The sequence below is a fragment of the Pyrus communis genome, chromosome 4 (genome assembly GCF_963583255.1).
Source record: "Pyrus communis chromosome 4, drPyrComm1.1, whole genome shotgun sequence".
Taxonomy (NCBI): Eukaryota; Viridiplantae; Streptophyta; class Magnoliopsida; order Rosales; family Rosaceae; genus Pyrus; species Pyrus communis.
This window is the reverse complement of record NC_084806.1, coordinates 17769716-17786242: the sequence shown is the minus strand read 5'-3', so window position 1 is coordinate 17786242 and position 16527 is coordinate 17769716. Positions and strand designations below refer to the sequence as shown.

Genomic DNA, 16527 nt, shown 5'->3' with positions numbered 1-16527 from the left:
AAGTTTTTAAAGGGCAATTTGAGACTTTTAGTGACAGTTTTTTTTTTTTTTAAACAAAACTCCTAGCGGATTTCAATTTCAATTTTTAATTTTTTTTTTCCAATCTTTTAATTAATCCCGTAAACACAAACCCCAATCATGCATCTCCAATATTTAGATCAAAACATTCATATTATCAAGAACCATTCAAGAATAATATGAACCCTAATAATAAAAATAAAGAAGTCGACAACGCAATTCATCGTAACAATGAAAAAATTGCGCAATTATCAATTACAACCATGGATCTGATACCACTGTCGAAGTTTCAAGTCCAAAAAAATATGAAGCTTCGCCCCTAAAAATGAATTATTATTTTAATCGGCACGGCTACAAAAGAATCCTAACGCCGTCACAGATTGTGGCGTTGGTGGTGTGGCCGAGCATGAAGCTCGAGGCCATCGGTCTAGGTGCAGGTCTCTAATTCAGTCGAGTTGGGATGGCTTCAGATGTCCATGGATGTCGGCGGCTGGAGATGGAGAACGGAAGACACGGGTATCTTTAGAGGGTTCCAAATCTAGGTCGGATTTCTTCTGGAATCTCTGAAACCCAGTCTTCGGGGATGATTTCGTTCGCTGGTGGACGACTGTAGGTCGTAGTGATAGTGGATCCCGGCCTCTTCGTCACCACTCAACTTCAGGCAAGGACAAACGAGGTGGCGGCGAGGTTTGAAGGGATAAGACGACGTCGAAAACGATGTGTCGCTCTCCAATGAAGGATGACGTCAAACGACATGTCATCCTGGACCTTTTTTTTTTTTTTTTTTTTTAATTTTGTCTAACAATAGCTTAGCTCGAGTTAAGGTTTAAAAATACTTTTTTTGTTGTAAAATCGACGGTGTGTGTAGTGGAATAAATAAAATAAGACACCAAATTTACGAGGTTCCTTTACAATCAGTGTGATTGGAGTACTTCCTCGGGGCAGCAGTGGTGCTTTCATTATAATTTGGAATAACAAGATTACAAAGATAACTCTCACTATTTTCTCCTCTCTTCTTCCTCTCTTTCTTTCTTTCTTCCTCTTCCTTCCTTTCTCTCCGCCATAAGTCTCTCTACTTTGGTGTTGTGTGGGGCTTGTACTTATATAGAAAACAGGAGTCGTAGGAAGCAAGCTTCAGCAGACAGTGGAAGAGCAACTTCCCCATTATTTAATTATTTGAGTGGACATCCACTGTTCTACAACACTCCCCATGGAATGGCCACAAGTCTTCGATTGACTCGTTAAAATCTTGATATGTTTTTGGATGCTCCCCCTGATGAGTGGTACCATATCTGTTATGCTTGTTGACTTTCCACAGGCTTGTTCTTGAACTAAGCTGTAGGGCCTTCTGCTAGACTTCCTCCAAAGGTCTGAATTTACTCCTTTTATCTAGAGCTGAATTTGATTCAAGGGGGTGGACACTTGATTTTGAATCGGACTTGTGATTTCTTTAATGGCCTTGCGACTTGTTCTTGAATGAAATGGGACCACGAGCAGCTCCACGTGACAAGTGATCTTCGGCTCCGTCGAGGATAAATTAGCACGTGTTTTGTTGTGCTTGTCTCCACATGCTTCAATGTATCATTTTCACTTGCCTTATCTGTTCCCCTTGCATAAGTGGTATTTTCCCTAGTTTTCCCCCATGCATGTGTGACATCTTCTCTTGCAGTATTTGTCCCCTAATGTAGGAGTGGAATGCAACCCTTGCATTTGAATGGTCCTTCAGAACATCACTTCTCAGCGGCTCATCATGCTTGGCAGCTTCAGTGTAAATAGCCAACATCATATCAACAGTTGAAGATGAGTACTCGAGAGCAATGCAAGGTAAGCAAGTAGGCAAAGGTTCTGGGCAATCAGTTCCAGATCGAGAGCTTAATTCCAAGTGGCGACTGATTGCTCTCTTTCTTCTTGTCTTGCAGATAAGAACAAGGACAAGGGAAAGGATGAGGGAAAGCATGATATGAGATACCCTTGCTTTGGTGTTTGAAGAGGTATTCTCGGAGAGGAAGAAAACTGAGTATTTCGAGATGCTTTGTTGAAGATGCATTCTTGGAAATGAGGAACAGTTAGGTATTCTTGCATGTCTGCCTTGATATGGAGAACGAAGTTCGACATATATAGAGATTTTTCAATAGCAAGTAGTGGTGTTGTGCTTTTACTCTTGTCAGCAACTGTGGTGTAATTAGAACAGTAAGATTTACGCGTTTTCAACTTTGTCAGAGATCTTTGACAAAGTTGCACATGATATTTGAAAGTCTGAGATTGCATCTGAAACGTACCAACAAACTTTATTTAGGAAAATCTGGCTTTTGAAATTCGAGAGTTGTGCCTCTTCGATCTCTGAACAAGTGGCTTTGTTGCCTCTTCTTTTATAGATACATCAATTGTGTTTAAGAGTATGCTCAGAAAGTTGCTGCCTGTAGAAATTTTCCCCTTCTTGCACTTCTGAGATTTTATTTGACCTCATTTTTCCTTCATCATTTCTGAAAATGGCTTACCCATCTAACCTTTGTTTAGATTTGAGTCTTAGGAGTGATATAGACAAGCCTCGTCATGATAATATATGGCGCGAGTCATTCTTGCCAATAATTACTCAACGAGCATGAAAAGAAAGCTCAACCAGCTGCTAGAATCCGAAAGTCGGATTCAAAGTGATCACCAGAGATTCGTGGCTAGATTCTGCAGGCAACTAATGCCTTCGCCTTCTGGTGTATTGCCAAGTACTGGGGTGCCACATGATCAATCTCCAGTACCTCACCTTTCTGGGGTACTGCCGAGTACTAAGGCTTCACATGAGCAACCTTTGTAAAGGCTTCATCCTGTTTGTTTGTTTTAACGCATGTGTATATACATGTCTGTAATTTCTCGAAGATATTAATAGATAAGCTTTATTTCATTCAATGTATTGTGCCAAATACAATAAGGCATATACTTCACTAAGATGTCGTACTTCTAGACCAAATATCAATTTATCTTGACCCTCACGAAGATAAATGATATTTCTTAGTGTCTACATCATTTGAGTATTCAACTCATAATCCTCAATCCATATGATTCTTTAATATCATAAACATCATGGATAATATTCGTGTTAGCATACTGTTCGATATGCAGCTCAAGCCAATATTCCTCTCAACACTTTATAATCTTTCTTGACTATTCAGGAGTTCTAATTTAATGTCATTGACTTTTGCAAGAGATTTTAGTATGTTGCAACAATATCATAATCATAGTACTCACTAAGGCAATTCATATCATCCATTGGTATTGAGTACATAATTTATGTTTTACCCTTCGAGGGCTTACTTCAAGCAATTTGAATCCTTTAGAGATTTTCTACACTTTATGACACATTTTTCTTTGGAATTTATACAGAGCAATTTGCTCCCATGTATACTTGAGGGATTTACTTATAGAGATATGATGTGGGCGACTCATAACCCTTCGTATATAATTCTCCATTCATATGAACTCATTTACAAAAGTATAATTTCAGGTTTCAATTAGTAACCTTGTGTCACATCATGTGAGTGTATTTCACTGTATTACAAATGCCCATATGTAACCTCCTTGGTTCAACATATTTTGGCTATTTGTATTATATTCAAATATATAGGTCCATTTTTCCATGTTCTTACAAAATTGTAATGGAATTTCCCTTCTCAATTTTTTGGTCAATAATCTTTCCTTTCGTTGATGGAAAAGAACGGGACTCAATATCAACACAGCTCATTGATGAATTTAGTAGCTACTTGTAAAAACCAAAATTATCATTGGTGATCCCATATTCTCATATGCATGCACATGCATAAAAGCTTTTCATTTCTTTTGGATATCCATTGCCTCTTCAAGGGCATTACACTATCTCTTCTAGGATAGTCATAATTTAGAGAATGCGGATCATAACCTTTTTTTGAGCATTATAGAGCTTGGATTGTAATCTTCACTTCCGGGAGTTTAGTCATTGGAACCTATATGTCTATCATGCTTCATGCATGAGACACCAACATTCCCATGTTCGCGGATTGTCCTCTCTGGGACATATATCCATGCGGCGACTGTCATGCTTCTGGCATGCAACAGTTATGCTTCGGGAATGCAATAGTTCAATGGTGCTATATTCTTCTTCTTTCAAATGACTAAACCTTTTGAGTCTGAAGGTTTGACACGCTTCAGGCGTGCAATAGATAAATCATTTGCTGCCTCATTATTTTATCCAACTAGGACATCAATTCTTGTAGGCACATTTCCAATAAGTATATGTGATTTCATCATTTTCATTGCATCATTAAATGCATTTGGCATTTGATTGACACATCATTGCATCATTTAATTATTATTACTTCATTTTCATATTGATTGCTTCGTGAATCAAAATAAGACAAATTCTTTTCGTTCTTCTGGAACGGTTTTTTCTCATCATTCTTCTAGAATGGTATTTTCTCATCGTTCTTCTGGAACGATGTTATTTTCTCCCCCTAACGGCGGTAAATTTGTTTTATCAAAATGACAGTCCACAAACCACTCAGTAAACATATCCATAGTCAAGTGTTCTAAATATTAAATGATAGATGGTGTTCAACATCAATGCCAATCAGTGATGATGCCTCATTTCAATACGTTGTGGCAGTGCAATAGGCACAAAGATAACACAACCAAAAACTCGTAAATGTATAATGTTTGGCTGGTGCCCAAACACGAGTTGTACTGAGAAGTATTGATGGTTGGCAACAGGCCCCAATCGAACTAATAATGCATCATATAAAATGACATGTCCCCATGTAGAAAACTAGCAATTTCGTTTTCATGAGCAGAGTGCGTGTAATCAATTTCATACACTTAATAAAGGCTTCTGCTAAACCATTTTAAGTATGGATATGAGGAACTTCTGGTCCTTATTTAATAGTTTGTAGACTGAGACTCTTATGGCCTTTATTACAATTAAGTTGAGGCACTACGACACTTCAAACTTACAATACTCATCAAGGAACTTTATGTCCTGATCTTAAGGATCAAGGGACTTCATGCCCGATCTTTTTGTATGATGGAACTTCGGGTCCAATTATTTTTATATGATGAGGATTAAGAAACTTCAAGTTTTGATCTGATCAAGGAACTTCGGGTCCTATATATACTCATCGTAACAAAAGATAAGTACAATAAATAAATTAAAACAATAGACGGTAATTCCAACCATAGTGAATAAATTGCATTTAAGTAAATAAAGATTGTGATAAGGGCTTTAATTCAGCACCATTCACATAAGTTAAAACATAAAGCAGTAGGAGGTAAAACCGTCCATAGTAAATAAATTGCTTTAAGGTAAATAGAACTTGTGAAAGAATTTTAAGCCAACACCATTCACATAAATATATATATATATATATATATATATATATATATATATATATTGTTTTTTTCTTTCTTTTCAAAAGGTACAACACCATCCAAAAGCCTTTACCTATTTTATTTTTTTATTTTTTTCTTATTCATTCACATGATGCATCATTCCAAAAACTTTGCTTTTTGTTTTCTTTCACATGGTGCATCGCACCTTTCCAAAGCTTTGGCCCTATTTCCCTTTTTATTCTTTTCTATGCACAATTCTAACACATCAAAGTAACTCTTCTAGAGCTTTATGGCTACTGGCTTTTCTTTGCCCTTTTTTCCTTTTGTGTCAGCATTATACACCAAAATTCCACCTTTCCAATCCTTTTTTACACGGTGCCTAAAACACCATTCCATAATCTCTCCTTCTTTTTTCTTCTTTGTCTGTCTTTACCAGTCTCAAACCTAGGGCCAATTGGGTTGTTGTGGAGGTCACACAGAACCAATTCAATCCCAAAATGCTACCAGAGACTGGCATTGTTCTTGCATGGCCTAGAGAACATGGCATCGCGAAGCAAGATCCTCCTTATAGGGACATAGATGATAGCGGAGTTGATGGAGGCACAAGAGAATGAGGCATGTGTGGAGTCAGTGATGCCATCACCATCTCAGACAAGAGTATTCATAGGAGTTCTAAAGATCCATCGAAAATGACGCGATCTGGGTTTCCAAGTCTGATGAGATTCTTCTGGATCTATGGAAACCAATTGTCAGGTACGAGTTTTCTTATCTAATGATGACTACAGGTTGTTGTAAATTTCAATTCTCACCGGAATTCAGTGGGGCGCTTTTGGCGCTATGGGAGAGACGAAAAATGGACATACCTTTGCTTGTTTGTTGCACCTTTGTTTATCTGTAAGATCTCTCCATCTCTATTGTCCACGAGAAAGATACAAGATTGCAGGTCTAGCAGGGATAAGGATCAACACATCAACAGCTAGAGTGACAAAAGAATGGTTAATGGATTTTTGGGACAAGATGATCTTCCCTGTTTGCCGTGTTTGGCTTGCCGTATCTACTATCTAATTTTTCTGGTGCTACGTCTTAGAGCTAAACTGCTCCTAGTACTACAAGTTCGACTTGTGGTTATCCGAATTTATGGTGTTATGCTTTCCATTGACATGAGAGCTTCTCGTGCTGATAACGTGTTGTAAAATCGACGGTGTGCATAGTGGAATAAATGAAACAAGACACAAAATTTACAAGGTTCCTCTACAGTCAGTGCGACTAGAGTACATCCTCAGGGCAGCAGTGGTGGTTTCATTATAATTCGAAATAATAAGATTACAAAGATAACTCTCACTATTTTCTCCTATTCTTCCTCTCTTTCTTTCTTTCTTCCTCTTCCTTCATCTCTCTCTACCATAAGTCTCTCTACTTTGGTGTTGTGTGGGGTTTGTACTTATATAGAAAATAGGAGTCATAGGAAGCAAGCTTCGGTAGACATTGGAAGGGCAACTTGCCCATTATTTAATTATTTGAGTGGACATCCACTGTTCTACAACATTTTTTTTTCTTTCTTTTTGTTTTCTTATTCAGGCATATTCAATTCACCATTATAATATATATATATACATAATGTGAAAACAATTTATGCAGATTCTATAATTCCAAAACGCGTACAAGTTGAGTTCATGCATCATGGTGAATGTTTCATGCAATTAAGGCTGAAAAAAATATCCACAATTAAGGGCGTGTGTTTAGATTTCCAATGTTAGATTTCCATCTTTAAGGCAATGTATCACGTTCAACATAAAAAACATAAATTGAACCAATAACAAGTATATTACTTCCACAAATTAAAAAGGTAATTATAATAAGAATGATTCAAACATAATACTCCCCTTATTGAAGATGGACAAACTCTCCTTAGCGCAGCATGAAGAATATGCTGGTAACATGTTGTGACCTAAAGTTAGAGAGAGAAAGAGAGAATGTGCGGTAGAGAGAAGATGGAGAAAGGCTTGAAAAATTCTTTGATGTGATTCCTCATGCCTAGTTTCTTTATCTATAATAATAAGAATGAGAGAATAACTTACTCTCCAAGTAATACAAAGTAAAATAGGAAACATCTTCCTGATCTCGAAAGATTCCTGATTTATCTCAACTTAGGATTTATACAATCACACTATGTGAAATATTAATTACAACAATTTTACAAGTTTTAATGTCTTTTTAAATACTTTTTTGTCCACGGGTGCTATTATGACATACATTTCAACAAAGTAAACTCCACATATGTCATGCCATCTATTAAGGCCTAAAAATGTCATATGCAGGCCCAACCAAGCCTCGAAGCCCAATTGTCATGCAAGCCTCTATTCAAGCCCAAATACATGCAAAGGTGCTGGATTGATGAAGCAATATATTTACAACCATGCCATGCTACGGTAATTAGACCGGATCACGCCATGCCTATTTACTATGCTAATCACTATTCATGCTAAGATAAGCCCAAGTCACATGCTCGGGGCTTGTCAAGTGAATACAGAAGTCCATTAGGCCTACATGGAGTCAAGATTATGGAAGACTTTGGGTTACTTGGGAGCCCAAAAGTCCAAGACCATAACCTTTGTATTCCATGTGGGTAATTTTGAGAGAGAACCAGCCTAGTTTCCTCATTTCCTTAGCAAGCTAACCAACATAGTTAGGGAAGAACTAAGCACTAACCCTTAAAGTCATGTGAAAGCCCAGCCAAACATGCATTTAATGAAGAAAGAAGCAGACTTTCCCTTCATAACTCACACTGAAATCCAACGTGCAAAAGCCATGAGGCATGCTACCTAAAGTAGTGTATACGAAAAGCTGACCCAGACACCCGCGCCTATAGAAAAAGACACGATGCAGGTTCAACAGTCTAGCCTCCTTACACCAAAATATAGGGTAGCATGAGCACTAGGGAGAAATGGGAGGGAGAACCCAGCCACAATTAGAGATTCCCTAGGAACCTTAGAGATAAGACATTCGCCAACAAAAAGGGGAGTCAAAAACTATTAAAAGGGACCCAATGACTCAGCCTAGAAGAGGAGAAGACAGAGAGGTTAAAACGCTAGAGACAAACACATAACTATCTTTCTGCAACCTTAAAGTTTTCCCCCAAACTTCCTTCAACCCTTTCAGTCAGGGAATACATCTTTAGGGCCAATCTTCTAGCTTCATAGAGAGAACTAAAGAAACCCAGTTTATCCAACAGAGAACACCATACAACCATGCCAACTTTCTCTCTCAACATGTTAAACTGATGAATGTCTAGCTTCCACACCATGCCTCACTTAAGCAAGCCATTATTTGCTTAATCATGTTATCTTCGATTCATTAATCCAACTGGGATATTTCCTAAGATATGTTCTTTCGAGATATTCCTGGACTTGGTACGAAATCGAACCAAGGGAGACAAGAGGACGTTGTCAATGTCCAAGTCCATCTTAACCTAAAAGTCCTCTACATAAGGCGACTTCACTAGGGACCTGGTTGCATCTTGATTCAATGGCTCCAATATCCAGAAGAAACGCTACCATGAGACAACTCTTCAAAGGCAGGCGAGGTTGTTTCTCGACTGAACGAATCTTAACGTAAAAGGCAACACTAGGAAAGCCAGGAAAACCTGGACGAATATGCCATGCCTGACATCATCATAACCATTCATGTTTTGGGTGAAGCCCAAAGAGAAATTAATCCATATGTGAATGAGCTGAAAAACTCAATCTTAAAGCTATGCGAGAAAACCAGTGACAAAGACTATACACCTAAGGAAAAAACTTCCAAAAGAATCAGCTGTTGCTACATGCAAGTATTTTGAAAATATGTCATCTTTGCTCACTCAGGAAGACGTCATTGCCATGCTAAAAAAAAAAAAAAAAAAAAAAAAAGGAGTTACACATGAGTTCGGAGAGTTGCACATGAGTTCGGAGGACTGGAAGTTTATTCCTTAGCTACCATGCCCAGTCAGCCTTCTCCACATGCCATATCCTAATGGATACGAGACTTCTAACTTTGTCTTCTTTGATAGGAGGAAGGGTAGCCTTAAGGAACATATAAGCCATTTCATTAACATTTTAGGTCCTCATGCCGACAACTACAACCTCTGCCTCAGGGATTTCTCGAAGAGTTTAACCAATCGTGCCTAAAGTTGGTACACTACCCTCGCTCTAGGTTTCATCTGAACCTGGAAAGAGCTGGCAGGCAAGTTCTGCAAAAGGTACTTCCAGCATGAGGAAAAATTCACAATAACTCAGCTCAACAACACACGTCAAATGCACGTGGACAATCATATGACTTTTGTCAAGCGTTTCTGTGACCTTGCCCTTGACTGCCACAACAGGAAGGATAAGGAAGCACTTGTGGAAATTTGTATCAGCAATATCATGGCTGACAACAAGGTGTACTTGGCGAACATCAGTATCGATTAGTTCTCAAGGCTCCTAGAAGCAGTAAGGAAAATCAACATGTCTGTATAAGCTTCCATAAAGAGATCATGGGAAAATGACAAGGATGTGACTCATCAGGATAGATCTGACTACGAGGTCATGCTGCTCGATGGGCTCGTTGTCTACTGCTCATGACAGTTTAAGGGGTTTAACCATATTCTATGGGAAAACCCCAAGTATGGAGGTACGACACCCAAGCAAGTAAAGCCCCTGAGGAAACTAAAGGCATACCTGCATCTACTACCGAAGACAAATCCACTGCAGCGTTAAAGAAACCTGAAGAGAAAAAGTTAGTCAACCTACTAGGGAAACATCAAAAAAAGAAGAAGTTACAAAAGCAGTTGCTGAGCCTAGGGTATTATTGTCCTACCATGAGGGAAGATACGCACAACATAGTTGAAAGATGTCATGCATGCCAAGTTCACAAAAACTTGACCCACAAGCCTCTAAGTTTACTGCAAGACATGCACACTCCATGGCCATTTCATAATTGAGGGCTCGACTTGATCGGAAAAATCAAGCACCATTGCTCTACGTTGTACTATCCATAAGAAAACGGTTAAGCCAAAACCACAAACAAGACACTACTAAGGATCCTAAGCGACATTGTGCACAATTACTTTAGGGGCTGGACATCTCCCAAATGTTATGTAAGTCTATTGCACGTCTCCAAGGAATACTATAGCTTGCATAAAATGGAGGTGGAGAAATCTCGAGTCATTCGAGGAAGAATGGAAGCAGTTAGGAAAGCAACTATATACCACCAGCAGGTTACCATAGCCTACAATCATAGAGTTGAGCCACACAGCTTCAAAGAAAGAGGTATTCTCCTTAGAATGCCCATATGAAAGCAGACCTTTGAACCTTCAAAGTTTGCCCCACACTGGAAAAGTTCCAATCAAGGAAGCTTACGGAAGTAGATGCTACTACTTGCTACTACTTGAGTTCAGTCAACGAAGACATGCTAACAGAACTGGTCAATGGTAAAAGGCTTAAGCCTTATTACTGCTAAGACTCTCTTACTATTTCATCACGCTTATTAAGAAGAAGAAACTCCTTCTACATCATGATCATTTTGTCTACTCTATGAAGCTTTGTAAAGCCTTGCACCGATTGATGTACCTCGAATTTTAAAGAAATAAATGGAGCATTTTGTCAAAATCTTTGGTACATTTATCCTTTTACATTGACGAGAGTAAATGCAAGGACTTCTTCTAGTGAACATGCTATAGTAGTAATCAAGCTAAGACTATAAAAAAATCTTAAGCCTTCCTAAAACTCCAATCACGCTAAAGTTAAAGCAATAACCCATGCCAAGCAAGCTGTATAATGGCTTAAGCAATGCCCATGCAATGTGCCAAGTCAAATTGCAGCACGCCATGCAAAACCATTTAAGTCAAGCAAGGAAAACTATTAAAGCAATCAAACTAATCAATGTTAAGCCTAACAATGCAAAATCGAGGACAAGCCTAACAATGCAAAATCAATGCCAAACTTAACAATTCAAGATCAAGCTAAGCAATGAAAGCTTTTAAAACAATTAAGCCAATCAATGCCAAGCAAGTCAAGCCTTCTTAGCACACTTAGTTTCCCTAGGGAAACTAGCCTAAGCATTCCCACCTTCTCCAAGGAAACTCACTGGCAGAATGCAAAATGCCAGAATCAACCATCGAAAACAAGCAGAAGCTAAAGCCTATATCTCAAAGCTTGACAATTTTACTCAACAAATCCCCACACATGAAAGTAAACACCAATTTCATTACAAGACCAATATACCAAGCATCATGCCAAGTTCAACATCAGAATTCAGAGCCAAAGCAAACGAAGAAATAAAAGTGAGACAAAACGCCCCATTGTTTGAGGGAATAACTAGCCCTTCGAAAAGCAAGATTCAGGAAAAGATCATGCTCCGCCAAGAAAAGGAAATTGAAGGTCAAGCAAGCAAACAGCCAAGTGACATGCAATGCCTGGGAAAAGCAAAAGATAACCACAACGAGCTACTTTTCCAAATGAAAGTTGGAAGCATTAACCTGCATTTGATTCACCGCAAGCTGAAGGCAACTCGCCATCTACATTCAATTGTAAGGAAAGCACAAAGTGTGCCTCATGAAATGATAAATCAGTAAGCAGAAGCACGAAATATTATAAGCAATTGAGCTTATCCGAGGTAAAGCCTCAACAAGCTAACATGCATATGCATGCACATATGCAACACGAAGAAAGACATGCCTATGCTCAACAAGGATTAGTCACCTCATAGTGTACAAATGAATCCATGAAAACAAGAAAGAATGGGCAAGCAATTGCAAAAATCCACACAAAGATGTCCATGAGGAAAAAGAAATACCTCTACAGTTGTTGCATATGCAATAGTCATCACGATGAGAGAACACGATACATTCACTCGGACATCATCATTGAGGAAAACATCAACCTTATTGAAATTATCAGCACCAATCACCTTGTTGTCACTCTTGTCACTTGATCATGTATCATTATCTTCTTCGACCGCACCTTCCCCAAAGAAGCCTGAGGACGCATTCTGCTTCCCGGCTCAGAATCGGCACTTAAATTGATACTCTCTTTAGCTTCTAAATCCTCACTAGACTCTTTGTCGTCAGCAGCACTGCTGATATCCATCCTCTTCACTTGAATCGGTAGTATCAAGATATTTTACATGCTTAGGGCACCAAATGAAGCAAAGGCCCGTGAACTCATGGTTCTACAAGCAGGACTGACAGGGGCAACTTCTTTATCAAATATTACAATGAAGAGACACCGTCATCATACAACCACTAAAGCATGGCAAAGCAACAAACAAAAATCCACCCTAAAAAAAATGCCAATGTGCCTAGAGATCGCAAAATCTCTAAGAGTTCAAGCACCTCACTCAAAATCCAATGGCTTTAACATAAGAATGATTTCCTTACATCCCATAATATGGGACTAGCTTCCCTACATGCCATCACACAAAAGCCTAAGGTTTAAACATGGGACTTGCTTCCCTACATGCTATCACGCATAACACATATATCTTTCCCTACACATGTCATGCTAACAAGCCATAAAAACATAAGAGTCATCGCTAGGGAAAGCATGTTATATAAATGCTCATGCAAAAGCAAGCTATATGCAATCAAGGAACCATGCCCAGCCAAACAATGCACCAAAACTAATCCTACTTGAACATGCTCCAATAAAAATTCAAGCCGGGTTATGAGGTAATCACACGATGCACATGACAAGTAAGAAGAAAATCACAAGGAAATGCATCATCACGATGTCACCAGCAGCCACACGGGAAAAGGAAAAGTCTCATAAGGAAAGCCACATTCATAAATCTCTTGGGCCTGTGTTTGATTATTTAGCCTGCTCAAGGTCTTTCACAGCCCAAATAATTAAGGGGGCTAATGTGAAGGCCCAAAAATATCACATTCAAGCCTAACCAAGTCTCGAGGCCCAACTGTCATGCAAGCCTTTATTTAAACTCAAATACATGCAAAGGTAAGAGATCGGTGAAGAAATATATTTACAAACATAACATGCTACAGTAATTAGACCAAATCATGCCATGCCTATTCATCATGCTAATCACTATTCATGCTACGATAAGCCCAAGTCACATGCTCGGGGCTTGTCAAGTGAATTGTGGTGTGGATGGTTACGTAAGTTTATTGGGCCTACGTGGAGTCAAGATTATGGAAGACTTTGGGTTGCTTAGGAGCCCAAACATCTAAGCCCATAACCTTTGTATTCCACGTGGGTAAGTTTGATAGAGAACCAACCTAGTTTCCTTCTTTTCCTAACAAGCTAACGAACTTAGTTAGGGAGGAACCAAGCCCTAACCCTTATAATCACGTGAAAGCCCAGCAAGACATGCATTTAATAAAGAGAGAAGTAGACTTTCCCTTCCTAGCTCACGCACAAGTCCAACGCATGAAAGCCATGAGGCGCGCTACCAAAAGTAGAGCTTGTGGAAAGCTGACCTGGGAAACTCACACCTTGGGAAGAAGACATGATGCAGGTTTTACAGTCTAGCCTCCTTACACCAAAATATGGGGTAGCAGAAGAACTAAGGAGAAATGAAAATGATAACCAAGCCACAATTAGAGATTCCTTAGGAACCCTAGAAATGAGTCATTCACCTACAAAAATGGGAGTCAGAAGCCATTAAAAGGGATCCAATGACTCAGCCCAGAAGAGGAAAAGACAAAGAGGTTCAAACGTTAAAGAGAAACAAGCCATTATTTGCTTAATCATGTTATCTTCAAATCATTTATCCAATTGGGATATTTCCTAAGATGTTATGGGACTTGGTACGAAACCGAACCAAGAGAAGCAAGAGGACGTTCTCAAAGTCCAAGTTCACCTTGACCAAAAAGTCCCCCAACTCCAACAAATATAACAAATCTATCGTAAAAAAAATTAGCTCAATCTCCAACTTCTCGATACAAATCTCAATATTACAATTTAGTGATATTCATCTCCACTTATAAGTTAAATGTCTTGGGTTCGACTTCCGTAGATGACGAACTCAATACTAAATTATTATTACTGATTAATTATATGGCTTAACCTATATGTCAAACGAATTAAAAAATAAATAAATAAATAAAAATAAATAATAAATAAAACAACCTTAAAATAATCAAATATACATAGATGGCAAATTGGGTCAAAGTGACTTTTAGAGAGAAAAGTGGGATTTCAAACATCTGTCGGAGGGCTTAGAGAGAAGTGGGATTTCAAACATCTTTCGAAGGGCATAATAATCATTAAACTAGAAAATACACTAAAATCAGAACTACAAAAAATATATAATACAACATGTACCATCGTGTAAACTCTATAGGTCAAACATGGCTAATCAATACCATTATCGAGGTTGTTTTCAAATTAATTACATATTACTAAATGTGGAGTTTTATCATAGATTCTATAATATTATCTCCTAGGATGAAGTCGTCGGGGATAATAAACTATATAATATTTTATTATATATATGATGTGGGACAGTATTCTCCAACAACATATTTCACATTTGAATAAAATCAAAATTATTCTAGAAAAATCATTGAATATTATCCCCTAGGATGTTCTCAACGGCACAATGAATTTGTGAACTGAATTTTGTAGTAGCAATCATTCTTGATCTCACATATACAATCAAAATTAAAACGCAAAGCAACGGCGCATAGAGGATACAAATACCTTCACACGCAAGCCAACGTCTCCATACAATGATAAGTATCTCGCCAACCAATTTGCAAAGATCTCTTGCCTTTGAGAGTTAACTCACAAGCTGTCTTACACGTTCTGTCTAAAAGATTATAAGAGATGACTTTACAAGGAATATACAAGAACATAGCTGTCTCCTCTTCATTTTCTTCTCGAACAAGAAAGAGAACAACAAACTCATAGTACCAATTTTCTTCACTAGGATCATCAATATTATGTTGCGGAACCATCTTTGGAAATTTGGCGGTTATTGTATCAAGATCAACATGGTACTTGACAAACCAGCCAGAGTAGTCCCTCCCCATCTCCATCACGTCAAACTGAGTAAAGCAAGGCCTATAAATTTCAATGAGGTGCAAATGGCCGCGTGACTCCCCGAAATATATATACTCCCGCTTGCGAAAAACATTGTAATCTGGAGGCCTGGACACCAATCCATGACCCTCTTCATGATCTAAGTGATAGTGCAACAACCTACTTGTACGGCTGATCCAATTAATTGCACCATTGAAGTACACCCCATGGCTGAAGTCAATATGGAATGGCCTATCGAAAGTAGACTTTCGAAGCGTCCAATTTCGAGTCTCAGACGAATATATCTCTACTTGGAATGAGACAACAGATCCAGCAATGCACTGGACGCAGATAACCTTGTAATGAATCGATTTGGAAGGGTCAAAAGCCAAAGCAACCCCCAAAAGGCTTGTGGAATTAGTAGCATACGGTGAATTAGCGAGAGCTACAAAATGGTTGGTTGTGGGATTGAGTACATAATATGTTGGGGTACTTCTCGTGTTTGTAATTTCGTGAGAGGTACAACACAAGAGCAAGCCATTGCAAGACTGCAAAATCTTAAGGCCTCTAGGTAGACCTCGGATGAACTGAGGATGTTTCGATGGAGACCTAAATGTGTTTTCGTTGTTCTGAATTGATATGCGGTAGATTTGCATTGTTGTGTTAAAGAAGGCTGAGAAATTGGGGTATGGATTTTTGAAGGTATGGCTGTCACAAAATTTGGGGTCAGAGATAAGAGAGAGCCAACGCTTGCATACGCATTTGAGGCGAAGTAGAGCTCGAGTTGGGATGCACAGAAGGATTGGTGTGAGCAGGTTTTCATTGTTGGCTAAGATTTCTGCTGGCGAAGAAATTATGGGCAGATTAGGACATCGACCCTGCATTTTTTTTTTTAAATTTTGTTCTGAGGGTTTACTTTGCTTCAATGTGTGACAATGAAATTAAAACCAACTCCAAAATGGCAGAAATCTAAAATATAAAATGTTCTCAAATTGTAGTTTTCTATATACGTATGCAAAAGTGCAAACATGAATTAAGTATGTGGGTTCCCCTTACCAACCAATTCATTGTCTCATCAATGCCGTTGCCAAAGTTAGTAACAAATTCATTGGCTCCCCTACGTGCATTGGAACACTTCTTAAAGTATCTTCTTGCTAAAATT

General features: G+C 38.5%; 1 protein-coding gene across 1 annotated transcript; it reads right to left on the bottom strand.

The window, feature by feature from the left end:
• Nucleotides 1-15046: 15046 nt before the first annotated feature.
• On the bottom strand, nt 15047-16021 carry LOC137732800 (F-box protein At5g07610-like). Its single transcript, XM_068472068.1, has one exon. The coding sequence runs from the start codon at nt 16019-16021 to the stop codon at nt 15047-15049; it is 975 nt and encodes a 324-aa protein (XP_068328169.1).
• Between the last annotated feature and the right edge of the window lie 506 nt (nt 16022-16527).